The following is a 17,840-nucleotide window of genomic DNA, read 5'->3' as shown; positions in this document are numbered from 1 at the left end:
CTGGCTCTCCTTGCATTTCTAACCTTATGTCTGGAGGAGATTTGGGCTTTTCCAGACATATTTTCTCCTCCGCACAGCACTGTACTGCTCCTCGGATCTGGAAATCACAGTACCAAGTGGTGGGCTGTGCCTCACCTGGCCTTGTCAGCCTGCTGTTCGGAAATGTTCCCACCTTGCAGGGAGGGGAGCCATCCTTAGACCTCCAGCCCTCGTCTGAGAGGAGCCACCACCTGCTTATTGGACATGCCCCCGGGAGCCACCTCCGATGGCAGCTCATTGCCAGGCTGGCTGGGCTGACCGTTCAGCTGTCTCGTAGGTAGTTAGCACCTGGTGCGTGACCCCAACCTGTGGACAGTGCCTGAGGATAGAAACCTCCAGAACTGATAGTTTGCGCTCCTGGGTTAGCACTGCCCTAGAGCACTTCTTCACTGAGGCTCAGAGGGTCGTGACGTAATATTCCCCCAGCTGATCCAAAGTATCCTAGATCTAGATACAGCCACTAAGGCCTGAATTGAACCCATTCGACCTAATTACGTTGACTCCATATTGAAAGGGGCAACCGGTCTATGGAAAACAGCAAGGGCTTGGAATCTGAAGGTAGAGACCATGTCTTTAGCTGTGTGATCATGAACAAATTCCATAAACGGAGTCCCGGTTGCTTCATCTGTAAACTGGCGATAATAGTACCTACGTCAGGAGAGATTTGATAGAATTATGTAAGATAAACCCCATAAAGTTCTTTCAAGTGCAGGGCACATTTTTGCCTCTTATTTATAATGATTGAGAGTTCACTTGGTGCCCAGTGCTGTGCTTTTTTTCTTAAACAGCTTTTTAAAGATTTTACTTCTTTCCTTATTTAGAGAGAGGGAGCACGAGTGGGGGGAGGTGCAGAGGGGGAGGGAAAGAGAATCTAAAGCAGACTCTGCGCTGAGCGTGGGCCTGACACAGGGCTCAATCCCACCACCCCGAAATCATGACCTGAGCCAAAACCAAGAGTCAGATGCTTAATCGACTGAACCACCCAGGCGCCCCTTAAAGAAACAGCCTTATTGAGATATAATTTTAAAGCTAGAAAATTTACCCATTTAAAGTTTACAACTCAGCATTTTTTTAAAGATTTTATTTTTTTATTTGATAGAGAGAGCAAGGGCACACACAAGCAGGGGAGAGCAGCAGAGGGAGAGGGAGAAGCAGACTATCCACCAAGCAAGGAGCCTGCCATGGGGCTCCATCCCAGGACCCTGGGATCATGACCTGAGCCGAAGGCAGATGTTTAATCGACAGAGCCACCCAGGCGCCCCAACAACTCAGCATTTTTGAGTATATTTAATATATTTACAGGACTGTGCAATCATTGCCACAATTTAATTTTAGAACCTTTTTACTCCTCCTAAAACAAACTCTGTACCCATTAGCACTTATTCCCTAGTTCCCTTCTAGTGACCACCCAACCCTAAGCAACCATGCATGAACTGGGTTTCTGTTCTGTTCATGCATGCTTTGCCTATCCTGGACATTTTGGATAAATGGAACCATACAATATACAGTCTTTTTGTGGCTTGCCTTTTTTTTTTTCATTTAGCAAAGCGTTTTCAAGGGTCCTCCACATTGTAGCATACATCACTACCTCATTTCTTTTTATGGCCAAATAATATTCCATTGTACAGACAGACCGCCTTCCGTTCATCCATTCATCAGTTGATGGACAGTTGTGTTGTTTCTACCTTGTGGCTATTATGAATAATCACGTTATAAACCTTTATGTACAAGTGTTTGTGGAGGCAGGTTTCATTTCTCTTTGGTATACAACTAGATCGGAACTGCTAGTCAAATGGTAACTCTATGTTTTACTTTGAGAAACTGCCAAACTGTTTCCCAAGGAGTGCACCATTTTACATTACCATCAGCAATGCCGAAGGATTCAATTTCACCGTAACCTCACCAATACTTGTTATTGTCCATCTTTCTTTCTTTCTTTCTTTCTTTTTTTTTTTTTTGGAACATCCATTGTAGTGGATGTGAACCGGTATCTTATGGTTTCGATTTGCCTCCTCATAGCTGATGGTGTTGAACATCTTTGCATGTGCTTATTGGGCATTTGTATATCTTCTTTCATGAACTGTCTATTCAAATCCTTTGCCCATTTTTAAATTGGGCTCTTTGAGCATAAACATGAGGGTTTATTTTCTGGACTCTCAATTGTATTCCTTTGACCTATGCGTCTATCCTTAAGTCAGTACCACACCGTCTTGATTACCATTGCTTTGTATTAAGTTTTGCAATCAGAAAGTGTGGGTCCTCCTACTTTGTTCTTTTTTAAGATTGTTCTGGTTCTTCCGTGTCCTTTGGGATTCCATATGGATTTTTGAATTACCTTGTCAATTATTACAAAGTCAGTTGGGATTCTGATAAGGACTGTTGTTGAATCTGTAGATCAATTTGGGAAATACTGCCATGTTGGAATAGAAGACACACAAGACTGGATCTTCCATTCCCTTAATACAGCATGTCTTTTTATTTGTTTAAATCTTCCTTAATTTCTTTCAGAAATGCTTCTGGATAGCTTCCATTGTACAAGTCTTGTACTTCTTTTGTTGAATTTATATCTAAGTATTTTATTCCTTTTGGGGCTATTGTAAATACAATGTTTCCTAATTTCATTAGCAGATTGTTCGTTGGTACTGTATAACAATGCAGTTAATTTTTGTATTGTCCTTTACTGTGCAACCTTGCTGAGCTTATTAGCTCGAATAATTTATTTGTGGATTCCTTGGGATTTTTTTTCTGTACAAGATCATGTCATCTGCACGTAGAGATAGTTTTACTTCCCTTTCCAATCTGGATGCCTTATATTTCATTTTATTGTCTAATTGTCCTGGTTAGACCTTCTAGTACGGTGTTGAATAGAAGTGTTAAGAAAAGAAATCCTGGGCTTTTTCATGACGTTAGGAGGAAAGTTTTCAGTCTTTCACCATCAGGTATGTTTGCTATGGGTTTTCATAGATAATCTTTATCATATTCAGAAAGTTCCCTTTTATTTCTAACTTTTTGAGTTTTATCCTGAAAGGGTGGTGGCTTTTGCCAAATTATTTTTCCGAGTCTATTGAGATGATCATGTGGTTTTCTTGTCCACCATTCTATTAACATGGTGTATTACATTAATTGATTTTTGGATGTTTAAACCAAACTTGCGTTCGTGTAATAAATCCCATTTGGTGTATAATACTTTTTATATGTTCCTGGATTCAGATTGCTAGTATTTTGTTGAGGAACTTTGTATCTATATTTATAAGAAATATTGCCCTGTAGTTTTCTTGTGATGTTTTGTTTGGTTTTGGAGCCAGGGTAATACTGACCTTATAGAATGAGTTGTGAAGCGTTCCCTCCTCTTCTGTTTTTTGGAAGGGTTTGTGAAGAATCGATTTGTTTCAGTGCTTTGAGCATTTGGCACAATTCACCAGTGAAGCCATTTGGACCTGAGTTTTATTTTTAGTGGGGGCGGGGTGGGTACTGTTAATTACTAATTCAGTTTCTTTCTTGCTATCGGCCTATTCAGGTTTTCTATCTTCTTGAGTCAGTTTTGATCATATATTTCTAGGTATTTGTCCATTTCATCAAGGTTATCTAGTGTTTTTTAGCATAAGCTTATTTATAATAATCCCTTATAATCAAGTCCATATCTGTAGAGTCAGTAGTGATGGTCCTTCTTTCATTCCTGATTTTAGAAATTTGAATCTTCTCTCTTTTTTTTTTTTTTTTTGGCTTGGTCTCTACAGCTATATGTTTGTCAATTTTATTGATCTTTTCAAATAACCAACTTTTGGGGCACCTGGGTGGCTCAGTTAGTTGAGCGTCCAACTCTTGATTTGAGCTCAGGTCATGATCTCAGGGTCGTGAGATTGAGCCCCGCACCAGGCTCCACACTGAGCATGGAGCCTCCTTGCAATTTTCTCTCTCCATCTCCCTCTCCCTCTGCCCCTCCCCCCACTCACAGGCACATGTGCGCTCTTTCTCTCTCTCTCAAAAAAAAAAAAGAACGAACTTTTAGTTTCATTGATTTTCTATTGTTTTTCTGTCCTCTATACTTTACTATTTCTTCTCTTCTGCTTGCTTTGGGTTTAGTTTGGTCCTCTTTTTCAAGTCTCTTAAGGTGGAAGGTTAGGTTATTGACGTGAAATCTCTTCCTTTTTAATGTATGTGTTTATAGCTATAAATTTGTCTCTAAACACTAATTTAGCTAGACCCCATAAGTTTGTGTATATTGTATCTTCATTTTCATTCATCTCAAAATATTTTCTAATTTCCCTTGTGATTTCTTCTCTGAACCATTGGTTATTTAGAGATGTTTGATTTAATTTCCACATACTTGTGAGTTCCCCAAATTTCTTTGTTTATTGATTTCTAATTCCATTGTGCTCAAAAAAACCACATATTTGGTATGATTTCACTTCTTTTAAATTTATTGAGGCTCATTTTACGACCTACTATATCGTCTATCTTAGAGAACGTTCCAGATGCCCTTGAGAAGAATGTATATTCTGCTGTTGGTAGGTGGCATGTTCTATAGGCTTTTGTGACTACTTAGTGTCTACCTAGTTCATAGTTGTTCAGGTCCTTTAGTTTATCTCCTTGTTTATCTTCTGTTTAGTTGTTCTGTCCATTATTGAAAGTAGGTTATTGAAGTGTCCAATTAGTGCCGTTGAATTGTGTGTATTTCTCCTTTTGATTCAGTCAGTTTCTGCTTCGTGTATTTTGGGGCACTGTTGTGAAGTGCCAGCACCATGCTTTTGTGATGGTTGGAAGCTCTAGTGAGAAGCAACACTGACACACTGACCCCATCAAACTGGAAATCGAAAGGCATTTTGAAGTTTTGTTTTCTAGCATCTTGACTGCCATGATGAACGATAGGGTACTCATTAAAAACATGGGCTTTGTAGTCCCTCAAACCTGGGATCAAATCCAGGCCGCCATTTATGACTTATGTGACCTTGGATAAGTCACATAACCGAATGGATCAGTTTCTCCCTCTGCAAAATGGGGATAGTGACTGCACCAACCTCATTGGCTTGTGGTGAAGATTAAATGGGATCGTGTATGATGACCTTAACCTACGTTAGTGCTTACTTGCCGTCTGTCACTCTGTCTGCTGCTAGCAAAATGAACTGGTCTTGTCTGAGTATATTCTCCCAGATGACAAGGGGAAGGGCCCCCAAAACAGTCTATGAGAGAGAAGCCATTTAGAGAGAAAGCATTTCATTTGCTATGGCTAATTCTCAGATGTACACACCTACCATCATTAAAAAGCTGTTGACTAGAACATTGTGTAGCAGGCAGGCTGGCCCTGCACGAACACAGAGAAATAATGAGATGTGAGGAATTGGAAGAATGCTCCCCCCACCCTCCTCCCACATACGCAGATCCCAGCCTACTTCCCATATACTTTACACATTCAGATGCCCAGAATGCTACTAGTAGCGCTTTATTCTTCTAGGGTAGATCCATGACAGTCCTCTTTGAAATGCGAATTTTCAGACACCCACCATATGTGGCCTGTTCTGCATTTTCCCACCAAGGCCTGAGTAACTGGTCAGATTTATTTCCTTTTGCTAGAAGAGATCCAACAGAACCCAAGAGTAACAGAGCACTGGGGGTTGGAAAGGCTCTGAGAAAGGTGGGGATGGGGGAGGGGGTGCAGGGCCAGTTCCAAGGGGGACATAAAAACAAATTTCACATTTTTTTTTTGAAGTATGTGGACAGCTGACTTTCAGACCAGACATACCTGGGGGAGAGCCCAGCTGTACCCAGATGCCAAGGTGCTCAGCCCCTCCCCCATCACCCCATGCGGTTTCCCATGGGGCTGTTCTCCTAACTCAATTTTAAGGGTTGGCAGCAACATAGCTGCCCCTTCCCCTAACCTCTAGGGCCAGGTATTGCTCTCTGTCAGTACCTGCCATCCGGTGGCACACCAGAAACGCCAAGGGAGCTCAGCCACGGTCTTCGGCGCCAGGGCTCATCTGTTGATTCTCTTTCTGGGTTTAGATTACATGCACAGCGCCCACCGCCCTGTCCCTGGGGGCCACCTGGGGAAAAAGGAGAGTAGTTATGTGGGCAGCATGGGCACCAGCCCCAGGAAGTCGAGCCGCTGCACGCCCCCGCCTGCCGACTCTGAGCTTGTCAGCTTTTGCTACCTCCACATGCGGGAACAAAGGAAGGAACAGGAAAGCCGGACGGATGTCAACGAGAACTTAATCTTCTTTGAGGAGACCAGGCCCCGGACCAAGTCTGACCCCACGTCCAAAAGCTCTGGCCAAGGTTACGACGTGATCCCCGATGACTTTGACGCAGCCAGCCTCGACCATGAGCCTTGCGCCAGCAGGGCCCGGTCCTACACCTTGGACAATTCCCTTGGGGCCGAAGCCCTGAATTTCTACTGTGACTCTTGCAAAGCCAAACTCCAGGAGCAGCTGGGCCCTCGAAAAGGTGGGAGGCCCGGCTCCTCTCGTGACAATATGGTAGACTTGATGTCCCTGCCACCACCTGGGAGCGAAGAGGAGGAGGAGGAGGAAGATGAGAGCACTTCGCTGTTGCCTGCCATTGCTGCCCCCCCGCCCGGTTTCCGAGACAACAGTTCCGATGAGGATGACCCCAAGCGCCGGGCGGCCCAGAGCCACGAACAAGGACGCCACCTGCGTGGGCTCCTGTATGATGAGATTCCAGTGACACTGATCGACAGTGTGCAGCCCCGGACAGTCCGAGATCATGCCCAGGAGCTAGATGATGCCCTGGTGTCCACTCTGCAGGCTCTGGAAGCCCTGGCAGCCTCAGAGGATGGACCGCACCCCCCACCCCCACAGACTGCAGGTAACAGCCCATTCATCCTCCCTCTTGCCTCCCCTTCCTTCTTCTGGCCAGGCAGGGCCAGGGGGTGATATTGCTTCTTCCCGGGCAGAGGTCAAAGTCACTGTGGTGTGCCAGGGCAGTGGATGGCCAGAGGTAGCTCAGATAGGGTCAGGGGATCAACAACGTTGCATCAGGGCCCGGCTGCTCAGCTGCAGCTCCAGCCCTGGCTCTCACCATTCCATCTCTGGAAATGTCTTGCAGGTGGACCCCAGGGACTGGGGCCATGAACAGCCACGGAGCCAGGCCAGGATGGAGGATCAGAGCAAAATTGTGAGAGATCTAGAAGACAGGCAAAGAACCTCCAGCATGCACATGACTGGAAGAAAAAAACAAAACAACCAACTAACCACCTAGTGACCTGGGATCAGGGGAGCCAGGAGCCATCACTGCTCAGGGCTGAGGTCCTTACCTTGCCTGAGAGCATGGGCTCCCAGTCAGATGCACCCAAATCCTGGCTTCTTCACTCACTTGCATTGTGACCTTCAGCAAGGCACTTAACCCTCTCTGAGCCTCACTTTTGTCTTTTTCAGTGGGTCTGACAACAGTAGTCATATCACGGAGGCTTGCTGTGAGCACAAAACGAGATCATTCATGCAAAGCACTGCCTAGCACATAGTCAGGAGTAAAGCTATTAGTATTGATCGTAAGTAGTAGCTAGTAGTAGTTATTATTTGGTGGGACAGCCATACGATGCACATGCTGTTCCCCGTTACAGACACACATACACCCATCGTGTAGCCAAGCACGCGTGTCAGGCTGCACCCCTATTCACGACACATACCTCCATACACATACACCTTAAAAAGAACAGGTAAACGCTATGGCAACAGAAAAGGAACGGGAAGAAGGTGTCTGAGAAAGCGTGTGAGGTAGGAGGGACATGTGGACAGAGAAGAGGAAGAGCTTGGGGTCAGAGGCAGCCTGGCTGACCAGGGAGAGTCCCAGCCCCTCCCTTTTCTGTACGCAAGGGCATCCTTGGTGGTGGGCAACCCGCATGTGTTTAGCCCCCTGGGGCCAGCATTTCTCTTTGCTCAGAGTCTGGAGCGCCCAGCACTAGCTGCTCCCTGGCTAGTGAGAGCCCCCCGCCACCCGCCCCGTGGTCGCCAGAGAGAGGACAAGCTCAGGCACAAGGGCCTCAGCTGTAGGCAGGCCCAGCCAGATAGAGAGGGGCCTCTCCCTGCCAGGCCTCTTCAGGACAATTGACAAACATTTCCTCGCTATTGAGTCTAAAAATAGTGATGATTAGCATGTCGTTCTGCATGCACCATGCATGTTAATTTGCCTTCAAACTGCCCAGTAGATCTCCTCCGCGCCTCTTTTGTTTCTTTTTCGGATTCCCGCCCTTCAGGAGCTCTCTGCCAGCTTGCCTCCCTCCGCTCCTCCCCTCCCTCCTCCCGCCTTCAGCCCCATTACCTCCCCCCTGCCTGCCCCTCCTCCTGGCCGGTCCCAGGACTGACCGACTGGCCTTTCTCCCTGGCTTCAAATACTGCTGGCTGCCCTTGCCCCACCCCATAAACTTTCTACATAAGGCTGGCGAAAGGACTTGATTGGAGTAAGTGCAGCAAGCCCCTCTCCCTGTCCCTCCAGGTCTGATTGTGCTGGCCACAATCACCCCTGAATCATCGCTGGACTCAGGCCACGAAACCAACTCTTCAGAGCTCACAGACATGTCAGAGATGATGTCTGCCATGAAGCAGCACCAGAACACCACCTACTTCCTGGCCCAGCACCTCAACAAGGAGAGCCTCCTGGCTCGCAAGGATCTGCCCTTCCGGATCCAGAGCTGCGCGGCCCAGGCTGTGCTCACGGCCCCTTACTCTCTTGGGCGCCCAGATCCCAACCCGGCCCTGCAGCCAGCTGTCACAGGCCAGAGTCCTGGCCCGCCTGGCGCTCGGAGGAAGCTGCCCCCGTCAGAATCCCAGCCACCACAGCGAGAGCGAGCATACGCCCTGGCCGTGCACCCAGCATTGTCCCCACAGCTTAGTGAACAGAAGAATCTGAGCCTGCTGTCCCCAGTTCCTGAGGACAAAGGGCCTGGCCACACGAGGGCAGGCCTGGAGATGTCACTGAGGGCAGCCACACCATCCCTCAGTGAAGACCAGGTCTCTGAGCTAAGGGAGAACCTGCCCAAAGAAGTCAGGTTGAGCCCCAAGCTTATCCTGGACCCGAAGGGCAGCGTGACCCCAGCGATCATCTCAGCCGCCCTCCAGCAGGTGGTTCACCCTAAGAGCCTACCTGCCCCTAGCGGGGCCATAGTGAACCCTCCCAGCAGTGGGGAGAGAAGGCTGGAGGCCAGCATGGGGAGGCCTGAGGTCAGCATGGGAAGATCAGAAGTTAGCATGATGAGCGGCAGTGCCAGTAAGAATCTGAAGTTCAAAATGAGCCCCGGTGCTCCAGAGACCTCACGGAATTCCCAGCAGCCACTGAGCCCAGAGGACTCCTCTGGCTCCAGAGCGCCCACAGGCAGCCGGGCCGACAGCCTGCACGTCTCCCCACAAGAGAACCGGCTGCCTGGGCCAAGTTTCCCTCCTAAAAGCTATCTTGCACGAGCGAGTCGAGAGTCCCTGAGCAAGCCGTCTATGGGGGAGGTGGCAGGCAAGGCCGGGCCAGAGGGGGCTAAGCCCGCCCTGCACAAGCAGGGCGCCGTCTCCGGCCAGGGGGAGAAGGGGCAGCTGGAGAGCATGCCCCAGAGCAGCAAGATCGAGGAGACCAGCCTGGTGCCCCGAGCCAGCTACTCCATGGCTCTACAGAGCCCCAGCTGCCAGCCGCGAGGCCAGAGCCCGCTGAGGCCCCAGGCAGCCAGCCGGCAGGTGAGCACCATGCCCTCCAGGAAGCTTGAGACAACCCTGGATGGAGCGCACTCGGCCTCTGAAGGCCCCGCGAAGCCCAAATCCTCCCGAGGGCCCTTCCGACTACGCAATTTATTCTCTGCCACCTTCCCGACCCGCCAGAAGAAGGAGACCGATGAGCGGCAGGCCCAGCTGCAGAAGGTGAAGCAGTATGAGCTAGAGTTCCTCGAGGAACTTCTGAAGCCCCCCAGCCAGGGGGAGCTGCCGGGCACCGAGTACCTGCAGCCCCCCGCGCCGGGCGGCCGCTGCAGCTGCCAGCTTCGTAGCAGCCCGGTGCAGCAGGGGCCAGGCATGTCCCGGGAGCAGAGGCGCAGCTGTGACTGCAAGCGCATCTGCCGGGGGGGCCGCCCTCAGGCCCCCCAGACGCCCGTGCCCAGCCTCCGGGGCCAGGAGAGGGACAGGGTCCCCCCGACCCAGAGGCAGCCGGAGGCCGGCGCGGGCCTGAGCCTCAGCAGCCCCACCAACGTAGGGCGCCTCCGCTCCACCAGCCTGGAATCCCGGGAGTGCCGATCGGACCCCGAGAGCGGCGTTTCCTGCCTGACCACGTGTGCCTCAGGGGGGGAGTGTCTTGGAGCTCCCAACTACCGGAAGCTGATGCGCCGCTACAGTATCAGTGAACTGGACCAGGGTGACAGGGCCTCGCTGACCTCAGACATCTACCCACACCCACCCCTGGGCATGCTGCCCAGGGAGGCCAAGGAGGTAGAGGCAGGCCTCCCCCTAGGCTTGGGTCCCAAAACCAAGTCCCTGGAGTCGCCGACCCTGGGAGACCCCTCATACGTCCAGGTTGCCCCTGAGACCAAAGGCCCCAGACAGATGGCAGTGTTCTCGCTGCCAGAAGAGGTGTACCGGAAGCCCGCCGATCTGGACGAGGACAGTGAGAGTGGCAGATGCTGCTCCATCCGCTACTGCTTCTACTACCGCAAGTGCGACATGGCGGATGACGCCAGCGACGGCAAGGACGAGCTTTCCTACTCCATCCCCATGAAGATTCTGCCCGGCATGAAGCTGGACGAGCAGGTGGTGCCCGTGGTGAGCAGGACCCTGCAGGTGCTGGATGCCGCCACCTGCAGCGGCAGCAGCCCCGAGGCCTCCCGCACCCAGGAGATCGACCTGCGTGCGTCCACCTTCGAGGGGAGCCTGGCCAAGATCAATGCCCTGCGGGCCCACGCCTACGGCCTGCCCGACGGGTTCCTGGCTGCCAGGCTGGACACCAATGAGCTGCTGACGGTCCTGCGCCAGTGCGTGGCCAGCCCCGAGGCCCGCGCCCCGAAGCCCTATGTCTCTCAGATCTCCGAGTACAAGCTCGAGCTGGCTCTCAAGTTCAAGGAGCTCCGGGCTTCTTGCCGCCGTGTGGCCAACGTGGACAAGAGCCCAACTCACATGCTGGCGGCCATCACGGGCAGCTTCCAGGTGCTGAGCAGCCTCATCGAGACCTTTGTGCGGCTGGTGTTCATCGTGCGCTCCGAGGCCCAGCGCCAAGAGCTGCTGGCCAAGGTCGAAGAGGTGGTGAGGAACTACACCTTCCTACTGCGTGCCGCTGAGGAGTCCACCACCCGGAACCTTAACCAGCAACAGCAGCAGCCGGCCGCCGCGGCAGCTGTCGGGGCGGCCTCAGGGCACCCCCCGGGCTCCCCGACTCCAGCGACTGTTATGAGCACATTCACCCGCTCCTTAAAAACCCTCATCAAGTAGGGCACCCGCCCAGGCCTGCCTCCCCCCGCCCCCCGCGCCCTGCTCCCAACCACGGCCCCAGGTTTGAGCTTTGTGGTCTTTGCAACTTGTGGTGAGTGTGCGTGTCTGCCAGGCCAGTCGGGGTCCGAGGGCCTTCAGTCGCCAGGGAATGGGAACTCCCCGGATTGAGGCCATCCCCGACGGCTCCCGACGCCTGCCACCCTGGGTAGCCTCGCCCCTTCCCCGGCCTCTGGTCGTCACTGTGAGGGCCAAGGCCCCTCGTCACTGCGCCTGCCTGCCTGCCTGCCGCAGAGCTGGATTTTATCTCTTCTTTAGGGCTGACAGGTGACATCAGGCTCACCTTCCTGCTCCATTTTTGGGGGCCAGGGGAGCCGGGGCCTGAAGCAGGCAGGCCCACAGGCCTTGAGCTCCCCCTGGCATCTGCCCCCCCCCCCCGCCGCCACGGAGCTGTAAGCCGTAGCACCAGGGCACAGCACCCGGCGGGCGGGGGGGGGGGGGGAAGGGCACTCAGCCCAGCTGTGCCCACCCACCCTGGGCTCACACTCATGCAGCAGAAGCCACCTAGAGGGTCTGTGCCCAGGTGGCAGGTCTGCGGAGAACAGCCACCACGCAGGGCTGTCTGCGGCCACGGCCCCACAGGCTGGCGGCCTGGGGAGTTCTCACCCCCAGGCCCAGTAGCTCCACACCAGCCATCCCCAAAGTGCCCTGTCCTTCACTGATGGGCAGGGTGGCTCAGTCCACTAGGGAGCAAGCATCTGGGATCACCCCATTCGTTCTGGGTAAGGTACCTGGTGATAAACGTCTGCCCTGGGGAGACCCGGCGCAGGCCTTGGAGCCCGCCCAGCCCAGCCCGCCCCAGCCCTGGGGCTGGCGCTCTGGGTGTGCGGTTCCTCTCTCAACATCTACCAGACAGACTGTCCTTAGGAGTTTGACTTAGCTACGGATTGGGGATGGGGGGTGGGGGGAGGGGGGATGGGGGTAGGGGTGGGGGGTGTTGATGACTATATCTTAAACTTCTGGAAGCTAGCGTGATATGTTAATCCTGAGTATATGCTTTTGGCTGTGTATTGACCCTGTGGATTTGTCTCTCTAAGAAAAGAAGCTGAGCGCCTTACCCGGTGCAGTCCTGCACCTCTCTCTCTCTCTCTCTCTCTCTCTCTCTCTCTCTCCCCCCCCCCACCCTCCCCGCCCCCACCCCCAGTCATCTGGAAGGGAATTCACACTGTTTAGCATCCTCCTTGACACACATCTACTGCTGCCGCAACCCCCACCCCCACCATTCCCCCCCCCCCGTCCCCCACAACCTTCCTGGGAGTGAAGACACGGAGTCCCTACCAGCTGTCCCACACTGTAGGGAACAAAGAAAGCCAATGTTTATTCTGTATAGATTGCTTCTTGTCCACCTCTCCATACCTTCCCCTGTTTGCCACATGCTCACGCCCTGTGTCTGCCTCTCTTTCACCATTACGTGAAAGGTCCGTGTGAAATCTCTCATTCTTATGTGAGTTTTATAAAGATGTACACTGTGCTTAACCCCTGCCCATCCCCAGTACTCCCCCCCCCCCACTGCAGTGCAATAAAGCCCCCCCCCTCCCCAAGTGGCAATTTCTCCCGGCAAGGATCAGGGGAGCCCCTTCTGTAGAAGCCAGCCGCCCCTTTCCTTGCTTCTCCTCCCCCCAGGACCAAGTTGTTTAATGGGCCAGAGATGCAGCCAGTGGGGAACCCTTTCCCCTGTGACCACCACAAGCCCCAGGGCCGTCGTGGTCTTCCTCTTCTCCCAACTTCTTGATCCTGCGCCTTCGCCACTCAGCCCCCCCGCCCATGTCATTCCACCGCCATCCTTCACCTCTCCCTCAGCCTCATGGAGAGGACACATTTTCTAATGTCTGTATATAGTATATATACTACATAAAATATATAAATTATATATATATATACTAATTTATGTCTTGTTTTTCAAACAAGAATGATTAAATCTATTCATCTTACTATCCCAATAAGCCTTTTCAGTGCCTCTTTGTGGGTGTCCTTGTGTCCTTGATTCACTGGTTGGGGGGCAGACCCCCCACACACACCCCGAGTGCTCTCCCTAGCTTCTGCTCCCATCTACCTGGGCCCCAGTGAGTGATGAGAGCTTAGGACCCTGTCGTGCTGCCTCCCCTTTGCTCCGCTTAGAAGCCTCCTGTGCGTCACGGTCACGGGAATTGAATATGGTCTACTCCTTTCTCTTGAGCCTGGCTGTGACCTCAGAGCTGAAGGGAGCAGGGGGTGGGGTGGGGGTTGGGTTGCAGGCACACAATGCGCCCCATGCATAGTGCATAGTATACTGGATGACCTGGGACGTAGGGGACAGACAGGGTAGGGGACAGCTCTCTGGGTGGAACTGGGAAATGGGGCCTCTCCCTCTGAAACCTGCCCAGTTGCCTCAGAGTATGGCTTGGCTGGTGCGAATCCCCTGCAATGCCCTCTGGTGATTTTTGGGGGGGGGGCTGTTTCAAAAGGATAAGCGCAGCAGGACCCTAAGCAGGGCTGACCTCTCTGAATTTATATCGAATGGAGAGAAATGATTTTGCTTCTCCCGTTCTCTTATTTTCTTCTGGTAATCACAGGTCCCCACGGGCACATGAGGCACCCTCATGCCAACTAGATAAATGTTCTTCCTGCCACGCACTCCCCTGTGATTAATTAGAAAGAAAATCATCCTCTGGGTGACACATGGGCACCTGTGGATACATGATGATTTCAGGTCCATCCAGCCGCCGCCCCCCCCCCCCCCCCGCCCTGCCGGCCTTGTTGGCCTGGTAGGCAAACGATTCAACCACGTACCGTGGCCCTGATTAATCACTTCCTCCCAAAGACTGGACACAGACTCTCTTCTCCTGCCTGCAGAGGTCCTGGCTAAAGTGGTTTGGGAGCAGGGCAGAGAGGTGGAGCCAGGAACAGCGCAGGCAGAGCCCCCCTCTGCATGCAGGAGGCCATAGGGGTGAGAGGCCTATCCCCTGGTGCAGAACTCTTCTGGGGGCTGCCCGCCGGGGATACTGTTCCACAACCCCAAGGTTGGTACTCAGTGGAAGGCAGGGCCAACGTAAAGTGAGACCTGTTCCCACTTAAAAACCTAACTGGACATTCCAGAAATTTAGGGCCCCTCTCATCCTACACTACATGGGTAGCTCCTTCTGGCCAGAAAGTATTCTTACTTGGTTCTAGTCCCTGGGTACCCATCCACACGGGACCCTGCATGTAGTAGGGCTTCAATAAATATTTGTGGAATGAACGAGTGTTGGATGAGATGACTGTCACAAGAGAGCCCTCCCAGACCTCTGTACCTCGTGCAAAGGGCCCTCTCTCCCCCTGGGAATGGCTAACCCAGGGCACTTGCAGCCTGGCCTCCTCCTGTCAAAGAATTCAAAGTCAGGTCCATCGTCCAGTGCCCCATTAACTCAGCGGACTTTCACACACTACTTTTCCAAAGCTTCGGAAGCTCTCCTGAGGTGACCGATGGTCTCCTTTTCTGTGGACGCGGGACCACTGTGTGGTACCCCGAAGCACGGGGGAAGGCCATCTTCCCACTAAGCATCTACCTGGCCATCTTTGGCCTGAGCCAGAGCCCGAAGCCGATGCTCTTCAGCCACCCCCTACCAGACCTGAGTCCCCGGAGCCTGAATGCCGCTTTCTGACTGCAACCAATTAAAGGAAAATGGGTTCGTGCTGTTGGCATGGACCCAGGATGCCCGTGGTGCTGTCAGAGTCACATTTTTTTGTCAAGCTGTTGTCAAGGCACTGTGGATAATAGGCAATTTCATCCCAAATGAATGGAAAGGACCTGCCTCGGCCAGAACTCTTCCTTGCCAGAAGGGGCAAGGGAGGATCAGCTAGCTGCCAGCACTAGGAAGGGGCATCAATGTATATCTTAGGAACGAATTCCTCCCAATAGCAGCTGCTAGGATGAGAGTGAGAACCGCATCCCATTCCCCATCCTGTAGGCTGGAAGCCAGACTCTGGGTGTGCATCTGCATCGAGGAGGAGGTCCTCCATGGAGTCAGAGGGAAAAAAAAAACCTGTGAGGGTTCAGTCTTGGGCCCTGGAAAAGTGGTCAGAATTCCAGGAGGGTCTCTTAGTTCCAACGACCTGAGCTGCTGGAAGCCACTGTGAGGAGAATTACGGAGGCCCGCCTTCTCACAGGGACCAAAGTGCTTGATTCACTTTAGTGCTTCTAGCAATTTCTCACCCAGGCCACCAAGCCCTTGGGTGCTTCCCACATTCCCAGTATTACCGGAGCATGCTCTGGACATTTCCAGCTGTAGGGTCTGGACCCACCACTTAGGAATGAACCCCCTTTTAGCTCCCCAGCCCTCCTGTCTGTGATGTCCGTCTTTCCCTCTGGGTGTTGACTCCTCATTCTTATTTTCATGGCTTCGGCTAAAAGGAATATGAGTCTGTACTATGCTGAGAGCCTTCCACAACACAGAAAAGTTGATCCCTGCCCTTAAATATGCAAAAACAACAGTGTGATCACTTGCCATATGCCAGGCACTGTGCTAAGTACTTTACACGCATGATCTCATTTAATTTTCCTAGCAACCCTTTGAGAGAGAGATGACGAGGGGTGACTCGCTGGCTCAGTCGGTGGAGCGTGCGACTCTGATCTCAGGGTCATTAGTTCAAGCCCCACAGTTGGCAAAGAACTTACTCAAAAAAAAAAAAAATATATATATATATACTTAAAAATATAAATATATATATATACTTAAAAATATAAATATATATATATACTTAAATATATATATATATAAAAGTTTAAGAGAGAGAGACTATGATCATATTCATTTCTCAGGGGCACCTGGGTGACTCCATTGGTTGGGCGGCTGCCTTTGGCTCGGGTCATGATCCCAGGGTCCTGGGATGGAGCCCCGCATCGGGCTCCCTGCTCAGCAGGGAGCCTGCTTCTCCCTCTCCCACTCCCCCTGCTTGTGCTCTCTGACTCTCTCTTACTGTCAAATAAATAAATAAAAATCTAAAAACTAAATATTCATTTCTCAGAGGAGAAAACTGAGGCCTAAAGAGGTTCAATTGCTAGCCGGAGGCCACACAGCTGGTAAGTGGCAAGCCAGTCAGAGTTCAGACCTACCCAGGCTTTCAAGGGCCACCCTCCGGGAGTCAGCCCAGCCCCACCTTTGAGGCAGTTACCCTGGAAACAGAAGCACAGGTGTGGCTATGCTCATCAGAAGATGGCCTGTAAATGTTGCTCACGGATCCAGGCAGCAAGTGGGTGACCAAAACGTCATTGGTAACATTGGGGTGTGAGGTGTGGGGTGCTGCAAGCCCACCTGCCCCCCTCACCTCTCTTCAGCAGGCTGCCCCAGTGCCACATGCCTCTTGGAACCCGGGGGTGGAGTGCTATTTGTGTACAGGAATTTGTGGGGAGAGCAGTGTGTCCAAAAAGCCACCGTCAAAATTATGGACACCGCCCCCCTTCATGCTCTTCAAACGGGAGTCTGAGTCCATACTCCTTATGCATTTGCATTTTTCTCAAGATGTGGGAGGAAAACATCATGTGAATAATACATTAAATATTTTTTATGTAAAAATGTCATGGCGAGGAATGCACGAGTTTCATGCCTTGTAAAGAATACATAGCATTTCGGGGCACCTGGGTGGCTCAGTGGGTTAAGCGTCTGCCTTCGGCTCAGGTCATGATCTCGGCGTCCTGGGATCGAGCCCCGCATCGGGCTCCCTGCTCAGCGGGGAGTCCACTTCTTCTTCTGCCTCTGCCCCTCCCCACAGTTCATGTTCTCCCTTCCTCTCAAATAAATAAATCTTAAAAAAAGAAAAGAATACATACCATTTCAGAGACACTTGAGACTCGTGTCTGATACTTCTGGCCTTATCCCCATGCCCACCTACCCAGCGTTCACTATCCTCTACTACTAGACGTGCTTTAGTCGAAATAACTGGACACACTCAAGGCCCATCAGGTGAGCTAACTGTTGGCATGGGTCCCAGAGGTAGGACATCGGGGACTGGCCTATGTCTGTGAATCTGGCCACACAGGTGGGGGCCAAACACTTCTTCGGGAATAAGACACCTGGCGTGGCACGGTGCTGGGAAGAAGTTGCCTGTGACATACTTTAGCAGAGGGTTGCCCCCAAGAATAGACAGGGGAGCCAGATTCCCTCCAAGCCGGAGATTTTTGCACCTGCAATGAGCAAGCGAAGCAGGGAGGCCGTGTGGGCTAAGTTGAGCGATTCCCCAGAATAAAAACTCAGTGCTATTTTCGGCACAGTCGCTGACTTGCCATATGATGGGGGTACAAGTCATTTTACCTTTTTGTGCCTCTTCTCTAAAACAAAGATGACTGGGTCTTCGGCCTCTCTCGGCGGCTCGGAGGACTAATGA

At 51.9% G+C, this 17,840-nt stretch overlaps 1 protein-coding gene across 2 annotated transcripts in view; it reads left to right on the top strand.

Annotated features, from left to right (window-relative positions):
- The window catches only part of FRMPD3 (FERM and PDZ domain containing 3), a 74,635-nt gene extending 62,218 nt beyond the window's left edge, over positions 1-12,417 (top strand). For both annotated transcript variants that reach the window (XM_035725367.1, XM_035725366.1), the window contains 2 exons: positions 6,040-6,861; positions 8,488-12,417. In XM_035725367.1, the coding sequence (XP_035581260.1) occupies positions 6,040-6,861; positions 8,488-11,444 (3,779 nt within the window). In that variant the 3' untranslated portion in view covers positions 11,445-12,417. The remainder of the gene's footprint in view (positions 1-6,039; positions 6,862-8,487) is intronic.
- Positions 12,418-17,840: the final 5,423 nt, after the last annotated feature.

This window comes from Zalophus californianus, chromosome X (genome assembly GCF_009762305.2).
Source record: "Zalophus californianus isolate mZalCal1 chromosome X, mZalCal1.pri.v2, whole genome shotgun sequence".
NCBI lineage: Eukaryota > Metazoa > Chordata > Mammalia > Carnivora > Otariidae > Zalophus > Zalophus californianus.
This window is presented reverse-complemented; position numbering and strand designations above follow the sequence as displayed.